The sequence below is a fragment of the Haliotis rubra genome, unplaced genomic scaffold, assembly GCF_003918875.1.
Source record: "Haliotis rubra isolate DU_JTF1 unplaced genomic scaffold, ASM391887v1 Scf178, whole genome shotgun sequence".
Taxonomy (NCBI): domain Eukaryota; kingdom Metazoa; phylum Mollusca; class Gastropoda; order Lepetellida; family Haliotidae; genus Haliotis; species Haliotis rubra.
Window position 1 is genome coordinate 812,609 of NW_025765758.1, and position 21,479 is coordinate 834,087.

Here is a 21,479-nt window from a genome sequence, read left to right on the forward strand (position 1 = left end):
CACAGCAGCAAGCTGACCCCATTGCACAACGTCACAACCAAAGCAATTATGCAGAAAATTTCTGATACTGGTCTAACAGCAAGTCATTAATTCTGAGACTTGCTTGCTGAGCATCTAATGTTTCGGAACTCTTTAATGACACATCTGAATATTCAAAAATTGATTATGGAATTTTTCTTCAGTTCATGAATGTCAAGGAAGGAAATATCACTAGAAAATTAATTAAAGTTACTTTACATCAACAGATGCTTAATCATATCCTGAAATGTGAATTACTTCCTGGAGTCAAGTTCTTAGAGAATTACTCCATGTCCCAAATGCTGTTAATTAAGACACTAGCTCAGTCCAAGAGGGTTACAACTGGTCTGGTGCTGAAGCTGGCTCCCCATCAGTTTCTCTCTCAACTGCTAATCTGTAGAATCAGTTGATTGAACAAGTGCCTAGGATTTGTTAGCCACTGTGTCAGCCTACTTCTTGTTCCATCCACAAATAGGTCAATATGAACTGGACTTCACTGAAACAGCAAGCATTTGAAGAGGGCCACTTGTGTTCCAAACATGGTTAGAGTTAATAGCTTGTAATTAACCCTAGTGAGACTAGATTGGACAACCATCTGTCTGACTGTGTCCGTGGGGCTAACTTTGACTCGTCCCACTTCAGACCGACTTAGCCAGCTGACAAAGAGAGATTAGAAAACAGATTGATTGTTGCTTTGTGAATCTGAACTTATTAAGTGTCCATTGTTTCGTATGTTGAGAGGCAAATCCTTCATTTGAAATTTCTGTAAAATCAAAATCTTTGGAAAATAATTAGAATTTAAAGATGTTCTTGAGTGATTTTGAAAACATCAAGTTTGAAAAGGTTATTTCTGTTGTTATGTACATGTTTTTATCATAGATTGCGGACCCTCTTTTTCTTTGGAAATTAGGAAAAAGTCATTCATTATGCTCATTTATTCCATATTGATGGGTCAAAGTTGATTATATCAGGCGTTGTGCCTCTTGCCTTTGAAGCTTCTACCCATTGACAACCTTGGTTTAGTATGGAATGGTCAGCATACAGGCTTTTCCAGTGATGACCTTGTGATACTTTTATTTTGCCAGAGTTAATCAAGTTCCCCAGAAAAAATATTTCACTGAAAAAGTTTCCATTGCCAATAATGATCAAACTTTGTGTTTTTCCGTCTCCCATTACTTCTGACACTGGTAGAAATGTGCCGTGATTCAACATGTTTAAAATAATGGCTTTACTGCAAACAGTTGAACTGAGAGGAATGCTGATGTCTATTGGATGTGTTTGTTTTGATCTTTTGTGTCAACAGTCAGGGGGCGGTGGGGTAGCCTAATGGTTAAAGCGTTGGCTCGTCACGCCGAAGACCCGGGTTCGAATCCCAACATGGGTACAATGTGTGAAGCCCATTTGTGGTGTCCCCCACCGTGATGTTGCTGGAATATTGCTAAAAGCGGCGTGAAACCAAACTCAGTCAGTCAGTCAGTCAGTCAACAGTCAGTAATCATAATATTGCCAGTTTTCCTTGGTTTCATCTAAACCTTCATGCTCATCTTAAACGCCAGTCTCTGTGAAACATTTTTAGCCTACTAGCCAGGACAAGTCATGTGACTTTAGTTTTGTCAGAGTTAGTGTAAATACACTGCCCCTGTGGTGTAGTCCTTAGAGCGTCCGCCCGGAGAGTGGAAGGTCACGGGTTCAATCTCCGGCCGCATCTTACCAAAAGACCTTAAAATATGGTACTTGTTGGTCCCTGCCTGGTGCTCGGCATAAATGGGTACAACAAGGACTGGTCAGCTCGGAGTCAGTATAATGTGTCTGAGTGGGGTATTCATGCTTCACTGCGGCATGGTATCTAAGTGAGCTAGCACTATAAAAACAGCTTAAGTCTGGGCTAGTACTAGACTAACAGTTAGTCTCTGAAAATGAACATATTTTACAGAAAATAAAAGTTTTTAAATTAGAATTATGAATACAATAAAAAGGAGCCCAGAGACTTCCCTGAAGCTGTGGAAATCTAGACTTGGCACGTTTTCTAGACTTGCATGGGCTTTCTTGGATATATTTGCCTCAGGGTCTGTATGACAGACTAGGCTTGTACAAGCAGCCACACATACACACGCATGCACGTCGTCATATGTGAGAAATAGGCTTAAGTACAACATTAAACACCTCACCTCTCAGTGTAAATGTACAGACTTTTAATTGAAAGCTTGATGGACATTTTATTAAACTAAGTAAAAGCAGTAGAAGCTTAAGGCCATGGACTGCTGTGATTTTGTATGAGGGAAATAATTATGACCACTTTAATTAGATATGTCTTATGTCAAAGCAGCATTTGCTATGTAGGAAAGCATCTTGTGGTGTGCGGATAATCATGTTTTATTTGATAGAAGCAAAGCCAATTTCCTGAAGGATAATAAAGTCGTATCATATCTTATCTTATCAAAGATAATGTACAACCAAATTATTTCTACGATTCTATCTAGCACATGTGTTGCCCCTTTGTCTGGAAGACCTGCGTATCTGATGTGTTATCGACGAAAGTGACAAGTCTATATTTATTATCAGCAATTTCTTTTTCGTCTGTGACGTGTTCGACCAGGAGTTTAAGATACTGCACAACACCATGTTGGCATGGCGATTGGATCAGAATAAATCCTGTTAGCTGAATTCGAAATCATCTTCGGCCACAACATTACTCCCTCTGTTGCAGCCATAACTCATAATTTAAAATGCACTTTTCAGGCCAAGGTTATTGATTTAATTCCAGCGTCAAGAGAATTGTCCAGAATGAAGCCAACTGTTTAAAACCCTTTCAGGAACTGGCCGCTTGTGCAGTAGGCTAACGCAATCAATAGGGTTTCTGGTGGGAGTGGGAGTGGAGTCATTTCTCCTCAGCCGCTGGCCTGCATCTTGGCTACTTGTGTAAATACCGGATATGTTGATGTGGTATATGAGAGATGTACAGGTCTGCTGAACCCTACATCTGTAACAGAGGCTGGGTCTTGTAAACTGGCCTTTGTCAGATTCACTGACCCTCAGTTGTTGGTGTAAACACTAGATGGGAAGGTCTGCTGACTGGTTGCCTGTCTGTATTGGCGCCATGCTGACGGAACTTTACTATATATAAGTAATTGCTGTTTATTTGTGAGAGATGTTATTCTTCTATTCTAACTAAACCTAATAAGGCATTCTATACATGAGAAATGTTTCACCTATTTATTTCCAACTGAACCTATATTATTTTTTAACCTGAGAGTTAGATTGACAGAGCTCCAGATAAGATTTAGCTCATGTGGGTACGGTACCCACTGTATTTTGGGTGGGTATTATGAATGGTTAGTGGGTATTTCATTTTCCGTTACCCACTGCTTTCAAATATGAGTGTATTTCAGTCATTTTACTCACCTAACTATTACGTCATTGAGTAAGTTTACTAAGCAGGTATGTTCTGCCTTATGTCATACCTAATCAAAACCAACTTAAATATAATGGAAATGATTTCATAAAAAATCACTCATCCTATACTGACAATACAACACTTGTCCTATACTAACAGTACAACTTGATAGCAATCGATGTCTTTTTCATTACGCAAGCGATTTTTATAAATATATTCCGTACGCGTTTGTTTTAAACTTTTGCATATCTAACATTTTAAATGCATAATTGGTACGCAACGTTTCAACATAGATTCTAAAATATACGAATTGTCCTCATTCTTCATCTCCTCACCTTCTGGAATGCCAATCAAAGAAGTCACCTGAGAGTTGTTCGTCTACTATACTGATGCCATGATAACCAAACCTACTCAGATACTGTTTACATGAAAGATGTTGGTTAAGTTTACTTACTTCTTTCCAAGTGAATGTAGAATATTTTTTACATGGAAAAGATGTTGGTCTACTATACTCCTTTGTAACTGGACCTGTGAAGATCCGGGTTAGAATTGATCTTTTAGTAACCCATGCTTGTCGTAAAAGGCTACTAACAGAATTGGGTGGTCAGGCTCGCTGACTTGGTTGACACATGTCATCATATCCCAATTACGTAGATCGATGCTCATGCTGTTGGTCACTGGATTGTCTGGTCCAGACTTGATTATAAACAGACTGCCGCCATATAGCTGGAATATTGCCAGGTGCGGTGTAAAATTAAACTTACTCACTCACTCACTCACCCTTTGTAACTGAACCAACTTTATAATTTTTCACATGGAGTTCTGTTAAGTGCGCTATGCTGGTTTCCTTCGACTGAACCTGAGTTATTTGTCATATGGGAGATATCTTTGTCTGCTATGGATCCACTGACGTCAGTACAACTGGAGAGTTATTTTCTATTTGTGTTTTTACTGGTTTCCTTCTTTCTGAACCTATTAGTTATTTTTTAGAAAAGAGAGATATAATTCTCCTGAATCCCTACTGGCACAATTATTACAGAGCATAGTCAGCTTTTAACATGCGAGAAATGAAGGTGTGCTGATATTGACTGTCTGAACTTTATTGGGACTATACCTGATCTTGGGTCTGCTGATGCTGTCTGAACTTCATCTATGGTGGCTATACATGATCTTGGGTCTGCTGATGCAGTCTGAACTTCATCTATGGTGGCTATACATGATCTTGGGTCTGCTGATGCTGTCTGAACTTCATCTATGGTGACTATACATGATCTAGGGTCTGCTGATGTTGTCTGAACTTCATCTATAGTGACTATACATGATCTAGGGTCTGCTGATGTTGTCTGAACTTCATCTATAGTGACTATACATGATCTAGGGTCTGCTGATGTTGTCTGAACTTATCTATAGTGACTATGCATGATGTAGGGTCTGCTGATGTTGTCTGAACTTATCTATAGTGACTATGCATGATGATAGGGTCTGCTGATGCTGTCTGAACTCTGAACTTATCTATAGTGACTATGCATGATGTAGGGTCTGCTGATGTTGTCTGAACTTATCTATAGTGACTATGCATGATGTAGGGTCTGCTGATGTTGTCTGAACTTATCTATAGTGACTATGCATGATGTAGGGTCTGCTGATGCTGTCTGAACTTCATCTATAGGTGACTATACATGATCTAGGGTCTGCTGATGTTGTCTGAACTTATCTATAGTGACTATACCTGATCTAGGGTCTGCTGATGTTGTCTGAACTTATCTATAGTGACTATGCATGATGTAGGGTCTGCTGATGTTGTCTGAACTTATCTATAGTGACTATGCATGATCTAGGGTCTGCTGATGTTGTCTGAACTTATCTATAGTGACTATGCATGATCTAGGGTCTGCTGATGTTGTCTGAACTTTATCTATAGTGACTATACATGATGTAGGGTCTGCTTATGCTGTCTGAACTTTTATCTGTTGCGACTATACATGATCTAGGGTCTGCTGATGCTGTCTGAACTTCATCTATAGATATAACCTGACTATACATGATCTAGGGTCTGCTGATCTTGGACTCTGCTGATGTTGTCTGAACTTCATCTATAGTGACTATGCATGATCTAGGGTCTGCTGATGCTTAGTCTGAACTTTATCTGTCTATAGTGACTATACATGATCTAGGGTCTGCTGATGCTGTCTGAACTTATCTATGGTGACTATGATCTAGGGTCTGCATGATGTAGGGTCTGCTGATGTTGTCTGAACTTTATCTATAGTGACTATACATGATCTAGGGTCTGCTGATGCTGTCTGAACTTTATCTATAGTGACTATACATGATCTAGGGTCTGCTGATGCTGTCTGAACTTTATCTGTTGAGACTATACATGATGTAGGGTCTGCTTATGCTGTCTGAACTTTTATCTGTTGGGACTATACATGATCTAGGGTCTGCTGATGCTGTCTGAACTTTATCTGTTGCGACTATACATGATCTGGGGTCTCCTGATGCTCTCTGAACTTTAACTGTTGAGACTATACATGATCTAGGGTCTGCTGATGCTGTCTGAACTGTATCTGTTGGGACTATACATGATCTAGGGTCTGCTAATACTGTCTGAACTTTATCTATGGTGACTAGCACACTGATCTAGGGTCTCCTGATGCTGTCTGAACTTTATCTATGGTGGCTATACATGATCTAGGGTCTGCTGATGCTGTCTGAACTTTATCTGTTGCGACTATACATGATCTAGGGTCTACTGATATTCGATGGTCTGTCATGTTCCTGGCCTTTCAAATACCACTGATAGAAAAAACCTTGTTTGGATGTTCCACAGGACCCATTCTTTAAAAATTCATGAATTTCTGAGATAAATGTAACAGCACTGTAATGTCTGCATTATTATGTCTGTAGCATATGTGTTCTAGTCCTGTAGACTGATGCTGGTATTGGTCCTTGAGGCTGTGACTAGACCAATCTCATTAGAGGTAACACAGGGGATGCCCATGGATGCTGTACAGGTCCCCAAGGATCTCCTGGCTGCTGCTGGAGTGTTTTGCTCTCCAGGAAGCAGTCCATCTCTCCAACATGATGGTGGCAGCTCCTTCATTAGACTTCGTTAGGCAGCTCTAGTCTCATCACATTCGCAATGAAAATGATGTGGGTTATTGAGGCTGGTAATCTTTGAAGACGTCAATAAGTGGAAGATCAAAGATGATTCAATAAGCCCCGGCTTCGGATCACTTTCCATATTGAAAGTTAAAGTTCTTTAACCTGTGGCACATGTGTGTGCCACTTAAGTGTCTTGGCTTCCTGCTGATCAACTTCACGTCCAAGGCATTTCACTGATGGTCACAACTAACTCATAATGGCATTTTCATGGACTGTTTTTTACCAACTTTTGCATTTTCTAAATTTCTGATATCATAGCAAGTGTTCTAACGAATGAATAGTAAATAAAAAAAAATAAAAAATACACTCTAATGAAAATAGCTTTACAACTTTAGTGCTGAATTTCTTTGATTTGTTTTTTTAAAATGTCCAAGAAAAATTTAAAATATATTCTATTTTTAAATCTTTCTGCAATGGTCTAAATTGTGAAAAATGATACTTTTGTTTTATCTAAAGTTGGTTACATTTACAATGTGGTTTAGAATGGGCGCTCAGTAACCTATACTGTTAAGGCATCCAAAACGAATGGGTTGGACAGGCTTGGTGATTAGTTGGTTGCTGGGTATTGTGGATTAGTGCTCATAATATCAATCACTGGATAATCTTCTTCAGGCTCAAATACTTGCAGGCAGACATCATCTAGCAGGAATATCTCTGAGCGAAGCATAACAAGAAAACTAAAGAACATGTTATACATTATAACCTCAATAGGTTTAGAATTTATTATTCAACATATAACTTCTAAAAACATTAGGGGCGGTGGGGTAGCCTAGTGGTTAAGGCGTTTGCTCATCACGTCGAAGGCCCGGGTTCGATTCCCCACATGGGTACAATTTGTGAAGCCCATTTCTGGTGTCCCCTGCCGTGATATTGCTGGAATATTGCTAAAAACGGCGTAAAACCATACTCAGTCAGTCTAAAAACATTAGACATTAAGTAATGAGTTGTCTCATCATATGAGTTGAACAGGAAATAGTCTCTGTGACAAAAGATGCAATATTTGCTGAAAGCTGAGAATTGTGTGATGGATGAACACCAGATTGTCTCCTTATTAGCGTACCTGTCGTGTTTATTGCTACTGAGGCTGATGTAATGACTTCCTCTGACAAGAACTGGGATAAATCACATTTGTCAGAAGAAATAATTAATTTCCATCACATTATTATTTTCTTCAAGTCTTGCCTGCTGACTCATTATTCATAGTTGATGGCGTTAAAATGTTTGTGTTGTTTGTGAAGTAAAGTCTGGAATATTTCGTAAAAAGGATGTTGCTGTGACCACATCCTGAGTTGATGATGTGAGGTGTTATAGGGAGATTGTTGTTAAGTTAATGGGGCGATTTGGTAGCCTAATGGTTAAAGTGTCTGTTTGTCACGCTGAAGACCCGGGTTCGATTCCCCACATAATATAATAATAATAATAATAATGTCCATTTGTATGGCGCTGTTTCCACACACTAGTGTATGCTCATGGCGCCCCGTGTGTACAGCTAAAAAACTGCAGCAATTGTACAAGTCATTCGTAATATTTCCTGAAAAGATGGGTCTTCAATGAAGATTTGAATAAGTCAAGAGATTTTGCTGTTTTGATGGGTACAATGTGTGAAACCCATTTCTTATGTCCCCCGCCGTGATATTGCTGGAATATTGCTAAAAGCAGCATAAAACCATACTCACTCCCTCACTTTTAAGTTGACACAAAACATACTTTTGTTCTACATAATTATTATGTGTGTGTTGGGTACTGATTGCTTCGAAAACATACTCTTTTCTTATTATTCGAATGACCATCATGGAAATTAGGGCAGTGAGGTAGTCTAGTGGTTAAAGTGTTTGCACAGGTTTGATTCCCCTCATGGGTACAATGTCCATTTCTGGGGTCCCTGCTGTGATATTCCTGGAATATTGCTGGAATATTGCTAAAGGCGACATTACACAATCCTCTCTAACACAGCAAGTATCAGCTGAACGAGCAAGTTCCTGAAAGTACTGTTGAACGTGGAAACAGTTGAGCAACCAAGTTGCCTAAGTGTATTGCTGGTATTAGTACTGGGACTTGATAGAAAGTGGAAACTTTAAAAAATCGTTATTGTCAGGACTTTTTCTCTTGTCTTTAAAAATAATAGTTTTTCTACTTGCGTCACAACATCTTGACTAAGATTAGAAAAGACTTACATGTGTGTACACTGGAGAAGCTACAGTAAGATACGGTGACAGAATCTGTAGCTGGAACCTGTATACAGGAAGATGGAGAATAGTCAGTGAAGCTGTACCATTACGACATCCTGTTACCATACCAGGTCACTCGTTTTGCTTCAAGTAGGTTTTTGTTATTGACCATTATGATGATGTTAGGAGGGAATCGAGAAATAAGCTCTGTCTGACATGTTTCCTAATTTCCCATGCGGCTACAAACATACAGGATCCTTGTGTCTGGTAATTTGTTTTCATTTTTATATTGAGCTGAGATTTCATTTAGTTGATTACATTTTGCATTCCCAAGGCTGACTTCTTAGAGACACAGGTTAGATGATGACTGAATGAAGGATACCAGAGAGTTTAATTTGTAAAGTTCTGATTTGAAGGCACTGCATTGGGAGAATGATAGATAGATAACTTCATCTTGGCTTCTGGCTTCTTTTTATTGACCAACAGTGTTTCAAACAGTGATGTACCTCGATAAGACAGTTTCAGGGGTCCCTGTAGACTAACATCTAGTCTCTGAAATGAACATATTTTACAGAAAAAAATGGTTCATACATAATAATTATAAGATATTACGAAAAGGAGCTCAGAGACTTTCTTCATTTTCAGACTTGCCACATATTCTAGACTTGCATGGGGTTTCTTGGATATATTTGTTTCAGGGTCTGTTTGACAGACTAGGGTCCCTGATAAAATCTGTTTGGTATTTATCGGACTGACAGTCAGATGACCATGGTCTCTTCATACAGATGACCATGGTGTTCATGTACATTGAGGACCCGTGAAGGTCCAGGTTAGAATGAACCTTCAGTAACCCACGCTTGTCGTATGGGTATCTGGTCAGGCTCGCTGGATTGGTTGACACATGTCATCGGTTCCCAATTCAGATCGATGCTCATGCTGTTGATCACTGGATTGTCTGGTCAGACTCGATTATTTACAGACCTGCCATATAGCTGGAATATTGCTGGAGTGCGGTGGCTAAACTCACTCACTCACTGTATTGAGGGCCAGTGTTTATTTAATGTGATGTTTGTCAGGTTGACCTAACCATGTGTTCCTGTGTTCCAGCTCTGGCCAAGAGGTTCAGCGTATCAGCGTGATCACCAACCTGCCCGACCTGCTTCAGGACAACCATGCTGACTGTATGCGAAGAGTCGTGCCCAAAGTGCGGGTGAGTTCATAGAATACTGTTTGGTTATGATGAAGCAACAGATCAGATGCTAAAGTGCGGGTGAGTTCATAGAATACTGTTTGGTTATGATGAAGCAACAGATAAGTTCAGTAAGTGTGAGTTCATAGGTACTGTTTGGGGCTTATGATGAAGCAACAGGTCACTTGGTGAGTTCTAGGAATACTGTGTCTCAGCTTCCTTAAGTGTTAGTTGCATAGTGTTCATGGTGTGGGCTTGTCTCAGCTTCCTTGTTGTAACGGTGTGCACATGACTCAAAGACTGCCATGAAGGGACATCTTGTTGATTGTGATTCAGATCTCAAATCTGTGGTTTGTCAGCTTTATACCCATTCTTATTCATTTCATCAAAGTGGTACCCATGAAGGTCCGGGTTAGAATATTGATCTTCAGTAACCCATGCTTGTCGTAAGAGGCGACTAACGGGATCGGGTGGTCAGGCTCTCTGACTTGGTTGACACATGTCATCGGTTCCCAGTTGCACAGATCAATGCTCATGCTGCTGATCACTGGATTGTCTGGTCCAGACTCGATTTTTACAGACTGCTGCCATATAGCTGGAATATTGTTGAGTGCGGCATAAACTAAACTCACTCACTCACTTCATCAAAGTGGAAAATACCTATGACAAGCTTGATCCACCTTGATAAGCTGAAGTATAAAGAAAAAAATACAGATCCTGTTTGACTGAACCCTGAAACTATGTGTCCAACAAGTAGTATATATGATCAGACCTGAAACTATGTGTCCAACAAGTAGTATATATGATCAGACCTGAAACTATGTGTCCAACAAGTAGTATATATGATCAGACCTGAAACTATGTGTCCAACAAGTAGTATATATGATCAGACCTGAAACTATGTGTCCAACAAGTAGTATATATGATCAGACCTGAAACTATGTGTCCAAGTAGTATATATGATCAGACCTGAAACTATGTGTCCAACAAGTAGTATATATGATCAGACCTGAAACTATGTGTCCAACAAGTAGTATATATGATCAGACCTGTAACTATGTGCCCTACAAGTAGTATATATGATCAGACCTGAAACTATGTGTCCAACAAGTAGTATATATGATCAGACCTGAAACTATGTGTCCAACAAGTAGTATATATGATCAGACCTGAAACTATGTGTCCAACAAGTAGTATATATATGATCAGACCTGAAACTATGTGTCCAACAAGTAGTATATATGATCAGACCTGAAACTATGTGTCCAACAAGTAGTATATATGATCAGACCTGAAACTATGTGTCCAACAAGTAGTATATATGATCAGACCTGAAACTATGTGTCCAACAAGTAGTATATATGATCAGACCTGAAACTATGTGTCCAACAAGTAGTATATATGATCAGACCTGAAACTATGTGTCCAACAAGTAGTATATATGATCAGACCTGAAACTATGTGCCCTACAAGTAGTATATAAGATCAGAATCCATTATCACAGCCAATAGTTGGGAATCAAACCCTTCTATTACAGACTAAATTAAATAATGTCACTTATAGTAGGCAATTGCTCATAATGCAGACCCTCACTAAACGGTTTGGTCCACCTTGTTTTTGTTTGCTCATGCCACTCACAGCAATATTTCAAATATTTGACACAGTCCGAAATAAGTTTGGACCAGACAAACCAGTGATGGATATAATGAGCAACATTTCATAACATCGGGTACAATGACATGCAATAAAGCAGTTCTTCAAGCTTTCCTATTCCATCCATTTCATGCTTTACAAGCATCAACTGCTAATGGACCTAATGTAACCAGAACAACAATCAGCCCCCTTTTCTTCAATTGTCTGTATTGTCAGTTTCAGTCAAATGTATCGTGAATGTCTGGACTAAGGGGGGTTAGGCTCACTGACTTGGTTGATGGATGACATCGATATCGTATCCCAATTGCAGATCAATGCTCATGATATCAGTCACTAGGATTGTCTGGCCCAGAATCAATTATTCACAGACAAGCATAACATAGATATCTTAATTTGTGTGCTGGTAATTCAGTGCCTGACTTTTGGGATGTGGGTTCGATTCCCGGATGGGACTCAACCCAACAAAAGTACAGAATCTGTACTTTACTGAGACAGTGTAATCCCAAATATAACGTGTTACATTTGACCACTTTCTAAATGGCATTGTGTATTCAAAGAATAACAAGACCGCCTCCGTGGTGTAGTGGTTAGAGCGTCCGCCCGGAGAGCAGAAGGTCGCGGTTCGATCCCCGACCGCATCATACCAAAAGACGTTAATATATGGTACTTGTTGGTCCCTGCCTGTCGCTCGGCATTAATGGGTACAACAAGGACTGGTCGGCTCGGAGTCAGTATAATGTGTCTGAGTGGGGTATTCATGCTTCACTGCGGCATGGTATCTCAGTGGGCTAGCACTATAAAACCCGCTTAAGTCTGGGCTAGTACAAGCAACCGCACATACACATACACACGCATGCATGTCGTCATATGAGCGAAATATTCTCAAGCACGACGTTTAACCCAATTCCACCACATCAAAGAATAACATAGTTTTTATATTCTTGAGTCTGGCTTTAAACAACAAACAATGAATCATGGACGTACTGACATGATATTTTGCCAACAGGGCTTATATCCACTGTGTGAGGACTTGATGGGAAGCAATCTCTTCCTGTTACAAGTGTACAAATTCCTAAATATATGTCCTGAGTGGAATGCTGGAAGCTTTTATTCCCAGATGATATCTACCAATGCCTATGTATATACACGAACATCTTGTTCGAACCATAACCATTATCTGCTCAATCCTGGCCCACGGAACAAACACAGGCCCAGCTCCACCCCAGCAACTAAACATACATTCCAAACAATTCTTTCTATTTCTGTTGGTTGTTGTCCAATAGATTACTCCATTTGCTCCTGAAGTGACAAGATGTGGCAGATGGATGGGGGAATGTGATGAACTTGTGTGTACTTGCCAGGCCCCCTCAATACCCATCTACATTATTACAATGGACCAGTGGTGTGTGGATCCCTAATCCCTGCTAGACTGGTCCCATGTGTGATGCCAGATCTCAGGTGTATACCTGCTGCGGCTGCTGCTCTCTCTAACAAGTGGTTTCTCCTCTCATAACACAGCCAGCGGCGTTTGGAGATTGTGGCATATTGCAAACTGCTGGAGAGAATACCGGGTTTTTTTAGCAGGTGAATTGATTCTGATCCAAGTTTCCCCTTGGCTATGGCCTGTGAAATTTGCATTACGAGCAGACCCTCTCAGCTCTGTCTCCTGTCTGCTCCGTGTACATCTTCTATGGCCACCAAGGCGTGACCTGAATAGATGGTCCGTAAAATTTGTTTTATGGCAGACCCTCTTGTTCCTATCTGTCTGCCTCTGTATCCATGTGTACAGGTGTCCTTGCATCCTGGCAGGTCGTGCTTCTGTAGTGAACTGCATCTTTAATCACTGATAGTCAGGCCTGAAGTAGAGGCAGTGGCTGGGACTATCATTGTGGTTCATGTAACTCTTAAAGATGCTTCCAGGCATGGGTGTCCCATTTGTCTGAGGTGAGCAAATTCTCTGTGCAGAGTTGCATCCCTTGGGCATGCCAGGAGGCTGTTGTCATGGGTTTGAATCCTGGTTTTCTTTGGCTATAGAAGTTATAGGACTGTCAGTTGGATAAATTATCACTGAGGAAGTCCCTAGGCTGCCTCCAGGATTGTGTCACTCTCTGCTTGCTGGAAGCACTAAGCCCTTCCCAGTCTACACATTATGACTAAGGCTGCCACCATGATCGGGCGGTGGGGTAGCCTAGTGGTTAAAGCGTTCGTCACGCCGAAGACCCGGGTTCGATTCCCCACATGGGCACAATGTGTGAAGCCCATTTCTGGTGTCCCCCGCTGTGATATTGCTGGAATATTGCTAAAAGCGGCGTAAAACTAAACCCAGTCAGTCAGTCAGTCTGTCACCATGATCATTTGACCCCTCTCAATGCTTCCAGTACCAACTCTCTGTCTACACGTTCTTATTGAGGGAGCCCAAGGCTGCCACTGTGATATTGTGACCCCCTCCTTGCTAGGGGCACTCACTCCATCCCAGTCTACACCTTTTGATTGAGGGAGCCCTAGGCTGCCACCATGATGGTTGGACCCCCTCCTTGCTAGGGGTACTAACCCCTTCCCAGTGTACAAATTATGATTGAGAGGGTCCTAGGCTGTGACTTATAGTGTGACCCCCTCCTTGCTAGGGGTACTCACTCCTCCACTGTCTACACCTTTTGATTGAGGGAGCCCTAGGCTGCCACCATGATGGTGTGACCCCCTCCTTGATGGGAGTACTAACCCCATCCCAGTCTACACATTATGTTTAAAATTATGAGCTAGGTAATTACTAATGACAGCTAGGCAAATATTGCTATCCCTGGTTGATGGTCATCATTAAAAGTTCTTTCTCAATCCTCATTTAAGGCAACAAATTATCATAAAACAAGATTATAATTGTATCATTATTAAATTTCACTGTAAAATCAGGATAATGTTGTTCCATTTTTTAAAATATTTTATTATCGTCACTCTCAGAGAATATCGAATATACTTTTCACAATTAGGTTTGGGGTTTAGAGCTTCTTTTAAATAAAAATGTGCACATTAAAAGCAAATTAATAGGAGGAGCAATAGCTATGAAAAGTTGAATCCTGGATTCAATGTTGTGCTTGAAAATAATTTGGTAAATTGAATCCCAAAATATGACCATATGTGAGAAGAATTAATTGGATATTTTGTGAGCTTCTATTTAATGTCATTTTCATGTCCAAAGTGAAATAATCTTCCAAGCTTTTACGAGGAACTTTAACTTGATATCAAGTTGAAGTGAGTGTAATATTCTAATTTTTACCACACGTTATTTGAAGAGGAATCCGCAAAAACAGCTGTTAAGTACCATCTTCATATAGCCTGTCTTGCATTCATCGAACCAATTTTGTTTTCCTTCTGGCCAGTCCTTTTTGTAATGGGTAAGATCGAAATGAAGCAAGTCTAGATTTGCCTCTGAATCTACCGTCACACCATTTTGATTTAGGTAGATTTATATGTTTCTGTCAAAATTATATGTTTTCAGGGACTTTAAAATTTAATGTCACACTGACAGTATCTCAGCTATGTAGTGATGACTCAGACTTGGCAAGTACTTCTGTATAGTAACAGGGAGAACTGAAGTGATGCCAGTTGAAGGTAGCATGGCTCAGGCCTACCAAAGAAAACTTTGCCACTGTGCAGATAAACAGAGAAAAGCCCACAGTTGTCGTGGAAATAGCAACATAAACATAATACCTCGCTATGAAAACAGTAAAAACGGCAACTTTAAATCGCTAAAACTGCCTAAAAAACGAAGAGCCTGCAACTTCGATTTTGCGCATGCGCACATGGAAGAGGAAGTTTTGACCGCATGTTGACATTTTCCAGCTTGGACAAAAGTAACATTCCTTTTTAAGTATTTCTGTTGTGTTATTTGGCATTTATCATCATGATACTTGTGTGCACACTTGTTTAGTTTACTTTCCATTCGTATGAAATGATTGACAGCAATTTCGACATATTTAATACTTTTTCTACGCGAGGCGATTCATGGTTGCTTGGAAATTGGAATGAAGCGCAGTAGAGGTCAAAGTTCACTGATGTAAAAATGTTGTAGTTTCATAGTTTTTCGTTGCCGTTTTTACTGTTTTCATAGCGAGGTAATGTGTTTATGTTGCTATTTCCACGACTACTGTGGGCTTTTCTGCGTTTTTCTGCACAGTGGGAAAGTTTTCTTTGGTAGGCCTGATGGCTGTACATTGGTTGTTTGTGTTCAGTGATGTTCAGGAGCGGTAGGGGTAGCCTGGTGATTAAAGTGTTCGCTCGTCATGCCACGACCCAGGTTCGATTCCCGACATCCGTACTCTTGTGTGGAGCCCATTTCTGGTGTCCCCTGCTGTGATATAGCTAGAACTAAACTCACTGGCTTAACTCACTCACTCATTCATTGTCCTGGATCATGATAACTAGCACAAGCTTAATCAGTGAAATAATAATCTGCTGTACATGTGTTTGTAAAATAGGATATTGTTTTTCTGCTTGATGATAAGATTAACCGTTATGATTACACCAGTTTGTTTTAATTTATTTGGTTGCATTTCAAGCGTAAACAAAAATGTTCTTGTGATCAGAATGTGAAAATAGCAAAAGTAGTCTCATGAAGGTCAAGGTCCACAATCAGCTAATCAAATGCCAACAATAACAGGAAGGTTATACCTGCACACTAGGGAAATGTCAGAAATATGGGCATCGTTATGATTTTACCCCTGGCTGTAGGATGGCAGCATTCAGCAGTGGGGATGGCACTGCCTTCAGAACAAGGAGAAATGGTGGAGAGCAGCTACACATAAACTAACAGTATTTACACATTTACTTCAGAATTTAGTAGACTAATGTCTAGTCTCTAGGGGCTGTGGGGTAGCCTTGTGGTTAAAGCGTTGACTCGTCACACCGAAGACCGGGTTCGATTCCCCACAAGGATACAATGTGTGAAGCCCATTTCTGGTGTCCCCCGCCATGATGTTGCTGGAATATTGCTTAAAGCGGCGTAAAACCATACTCTCTCTCGTCTCTTAATATGAAGATATTTTACAGGAAAAAATGGTTCTTAAAATATAATCATAAAATATAATGAAAAGGAGCCCAGAAAGTTTCTTCATATTCCTGAAATTGATAATCTAGACTTGCCACATATTCTTAAGACTTCCACAGGCTTTCTTGGATATATTTGTTTCAGGGTCTGTATGACAAACTAGGAATTTATTTCAGAACTGACTTTCTCTTCATTGGAATATGAACCGTCATAGATCGCAAGCTTTGACATTCATACAGTATGGCCCTCATACGGAGAACATTCAAACTATATGGGGCCGGTGGGGTAGCCTAGTGGTTAAGGCGTCCGCTCGTCACGCCAAAGACCCGGGTTCAATTCCCCACATGGGTACAACATGTGAAGCCCATTACTGGTGTCCCCGCCGTGATATTGCTGGAAATATTGCTAAAAGCGGCGTAAAACAATACTCACTCACTCACTCACTCACTCACTCACTCTCTCACTCACTCACTCACTCACTCACTCACTCACTCACTCACTCACTCACTCACTCACTCACTCACTCACTCAAACTATATGGTTGTCAATTCTCATAATTGTTTAATGGGTAATGCCGAGCACCAGGCAGGAACCAACAAGTACCATATTTTAACGTCTTTTGGTATGACGCGGTCGGGGATCGAACCCGCGACCTTCCGCTCTCCGGGCAACGCTCTAACCACTACACCACGGAGGCGGTCCCTTAATTGAAGGATGTAGGCCAGTTCATAGAGTCATCTACAACATATGATGTCATGTTTACTCTGACAAACACACAGAAACAAGCTGCATCACAGAATGAAATAGTTCCACAAGAGGAGATGTATGATCAAATTGCTCTGCAGTAACACCTTTCAAAGTTGGGTTTCATCAAATGGATTTAAATAATATTTGACAAGAAAGGTCTGTTCACAACTACATTGGTCATAGCAATATGTCACAATACATGTTCATCATGTCCAGAATGTCAAAATGTCGACATTATAATCATGGAGTGAGAGATTTCTGAAGTTGTTAATGAACCTGTGGTGATCAAAATGTTAGTCATCATTGATCAGTTGGCCAATCATTGAACGATGATTGAAAGATGATTAGAATCATTGAAAGTTGTGTCAGCTGGACACTAAGTTACATTCGTAGATTGACGTCAGACTGTCACTATCAATTTATAGTTTGCATGTACACATCTTCCGTTTTGTTCACTGTGATGGGTGATTATAAGCAGAGATATTCATGACCAGCCATACTGTCATATCTTTCACTTTTCCCAATGTATGGTGATAAAACCACTGAGTTAAAGATTAAAGTGTCTGAATCATCAGAAAATACACTTAAGTATGTATTTGTGCAAAAGAAATCCCAATGGGTCCCAGAAACCAGGAAGTATAGTCTCCATATTTACGTCATGTCAAAATATACCTTTTGACATCGTATGAACATCAAAGGTACCGAATCAAAGGTATCAAAATGAATGTCAGTTTCACAGTCACGTGACTGGTCTCTCTTCTCATCTAAAACAAGCCATTTAAATTTCACATTGAAAAAAAAAAAAATTAAAAACACATGCATTAACCTTAAGTCTCTTTCAAGTTAAAATGTTCAGTAAAGATCAAATTACCGATATGCCTTGCAGGATGAATGTGCCGAGTCGGCTGTGTTTTGAAACATTCACAATTTCATGTTTTTGTCGATTAGACTTTATTACATGTGGCACTAATATATCATAATACCACATATATTATGTGCGGTTACTGGGTTGAAAGCTAAGAGGATAACAGCTATTTCAGTGCTGTGTTTTACCTCTTGAGCTGCCATGATGAGAGTGTTTGTTGCAGGTCGGAGAAGGTATTACACTGTGCAGTCAGGCAGGCTCTGTGCAAATGCAAATCTCTACTCACTTTTCTTATGCTCCATGTTTTCCCGACGGAGTTACTCGAAATAGCAACATCTCTCAATCGGTGCTGGGCGCTTGAGGCGAAAAGTTTTCCTGAATCTGACAGAGTTGAATATAACAAAAATATTAAGCGAAAATATTTGTGGCTTCTTGAGTGTTAGTGTGGTGCGTGTGTGTTTAGTTGTGTGCGTTTGGTTGTGTGTTATGGGGTGGTAATTAGTGCAGTGGGATTCTTCTGATGTTTGAGATGCTTGGATTTAGTGGTCCCAAGGTTCACTTCAGGATGGCTGTGTGGTCCGACCGTTAACAAGCAGGTGTAGACGTGTGCTGACATGCGGTGCTGGAGTAGGATCGCAGGAACACGTGATAGTTAGAACATTTACTGTACATATGCACGTGGGTTGCCTCATGGCCTTGTGATTTGCATTGTTAGACTTGGTTGTTTGTTTTGTTGTTTAACGCCACACTCAGCAATATTCCAGCTATATGGCGGCAGTCTGTGAATTATCAAGTCTGGACCAGACAATCCAGTGATCCACATCATGATCACCGATCTACGCAATTGGGATACATTGACATGTGTCAACCAAGTCAGTGAGCCTGACCACCTGATCGGTTAGTCGCTTCTTACGACAAACATGGATTCCTGAAGATCAATTCTAACCAAGATCTTCACAGGTCCTTGGGGAAGTGACTTTGGTCACATATGCTCTTTACTCCAAGCAGTTAATAGGTACCCGTAAGGAGCTTGGGTTCTATACTTTAAATTCGGTTGCATGCTGGAGGGTGTTCATTTGGTACATTGTTGTTCTGTTAGTTTGATGGCTTCTGTCTTTAAAAATTGTTTTTTATTTATTACCATGTAATAACGTTATTCCAAAAGGATGATGTAGGAGGATGCATTTTGACACACAGGATTTTAATAATTCAACATTTGAACAAGACTATCCGGAATTGTATTAAAGTTATCAATTGTTATCATGTGACAGAGAACTAGGCTCAGTCTATTGAAACATTGAACAGCTGCATGTTTCCGACCACTGACAAGACTAAATGGGTAAGGATATGATATGTCAATGGGCTGATTTATTGAGGTTGTCAAGAAGCATTTTTTCCTCTATTTGAACATGAGCAAGATATTCCTTGGGCATGTAGATAAACTGTACAACAGAAGATAAATCATCCATTTCAGGGCCTAGATTTTCGAAGCTCTCTTAGAGCTAAGATAGTCGTAAGTTCATGTTAATGTATTGCACTTACTAACTTAGCTGTAAGAGTTCTTCGAAAATCTAGGCCCTGGTCAGCAACTTTCCCATTTTTAGATTATTTGGTGAAGTTGTAAAAATGGGCCTTTCACCCATTTGACCCTACATGTGCTGTTGATGATGTCAGACGTACCAAACTTAAAAGTATATTAAAGAAACATGGCCATATATCTGATATTTGAAGATGCCCAAGAAGTTTTATGCATATGGTTCCATAAATTTAGGATTATGTTTATCTTGACTCTTTTACTGATCTGTAATTAGCTGTACAGGTAGTAACTGATTGTATCTAGAAATTAGTAGTTTTCACCTTTTTGAAGTATGTAATTAATCAAATTTGTTATGACCCATCATTGATCTATAAAAACTTTGCTTTGAGAAGGATTGCTCACAGACTTTTTATCTGATGGGTACTAAAGAAGGATTTAATGGTACTGTGACTACCCACTTTGAATTTTAATTTGTTCAGTTTCCGTGTTGTTGTTTTTTGATGAGATGAAAGTCATCAGACGTTAGATGTCAGTTTCAGTGGTAAGCCCACTCTGTCAGTGGGCCTTGGGCAGGGTTATTAAACTGAAGTTACGGATGCATATATCATCTTGGATGGGTAGGATGATGGCTGCCAAAGGGATGGTCCATCTTTGTGACTCACGTGTGGTGTAGCCCAAGAGTCCGTTTTGGCTGATGAAGCAGGGGTTTGATGTGTTGGACTAAGGATGAAGGGGTTTGGCTGTGGATGGAGAGGTGGGAATGGCTGGTGCATGCTGACGCATCACCTGGAGCTGATGAGTAGCTGAAGGCTTTTTCACCTGTTGATCTCTCGTTACCTCCAGATAGAGGATATTTAAGACATGGTTAGATATTGTCTGTTAATCAGCCAAATATCATACATTGTGGTGGAAATTTTACAACTTCCTGCTTACAGTGTAAACAGTTTGGAAAGGTTCTTTATATTACATGGGTTGCAGAGGTAGAGATAAGCTGCATATCTGCGTAAATTACGCAAATATTTATGTGAAAACTCAATTCCTATTAAGTCTATTGCGTACATGTATGCTTGAAGTTTTATAAATACTCAATACATTTGATCATACATGCATACACACAAAAATGTCAAGTCATAGCTTGCATTCCGATGGATAGATAAAATAACTGAGGTATGTTGGGAGGTTCTATTTAGTCTTTCTTATCTTAGCATTAAACATGTAAACCAACATTTAAACTTTATTATATATTTACAATTAATAGAAAATGGCAAAATACTCAATTGAGTTTGAGTGAGGTGGGTACAGTTTGTTTGGTTACTCAAAGAAAATTAGGATACCCAATTGAGATGAACACAAGCGAGTATGCAAAGACCTAAAAAGTTTTATCTGCAGCTCTGGGTCTTAAAATTGTTGGTTTGTATCATAAATATTGTAAATACTTTACAACATACAGGGAGCAATTTGTACACTTTACAACATTCAGAGAACAGTCAGCTCACTTTACAACATTCAGAGAACAGTCAGCTCACTTTACAACATTCAGAGAACAGTCAGCTCACTTTACAACATTCAGAGAACAGTCAGCTCACTTTACAACATTCAGAGAACAGTCAGCTCACTTTACAACATTCAGAGAACAGTCAGCTCACTTTACAACATTCAGAGAACAGTCAGCTCACTTTACAACATTCAGAGAACAGTC

The 21,479-nt window shown here is 39.9% G+C and overlaps 1 protein-coding gene and 1 long non-coding RNA gene across 2 annotated transcripts in view; one reads left to right on the forward strand and one right to left on the reverse strand.

Moving 5' to 3' along the window:
* The window catches only part of LOC124273210 (serine/threonine-protein phosphatase 4 regulatory subunit 4-like), a 110,327-nt gene that overhangs the window by 47,971 nt on the left and 40,877 nt on the right, over positions 1 to 21,479 (forward strand). Inside the window, 1 exon segment of the mRNA XM_046708426.1 lies at positions 9,856 to 9,958. Coding sequence (XP_046564382.1) covers positions 9,856 to 9,958 — 103 coding nt within the window.
* On the reverse strand, positions 2,102 to 10,583 carry LOC124273211. The gene is made up of 3 exons (XR_006897576.1): positions 10,574 to 10,583; positions 10,305 to 10,309; positions 2,102 to 2,181 (listed from the first exon to the last, which is right to left on the reverse strand). It is a non-coding gene; the product is annotated as an uncharacterized LOC124273211 (long non-coding RNA).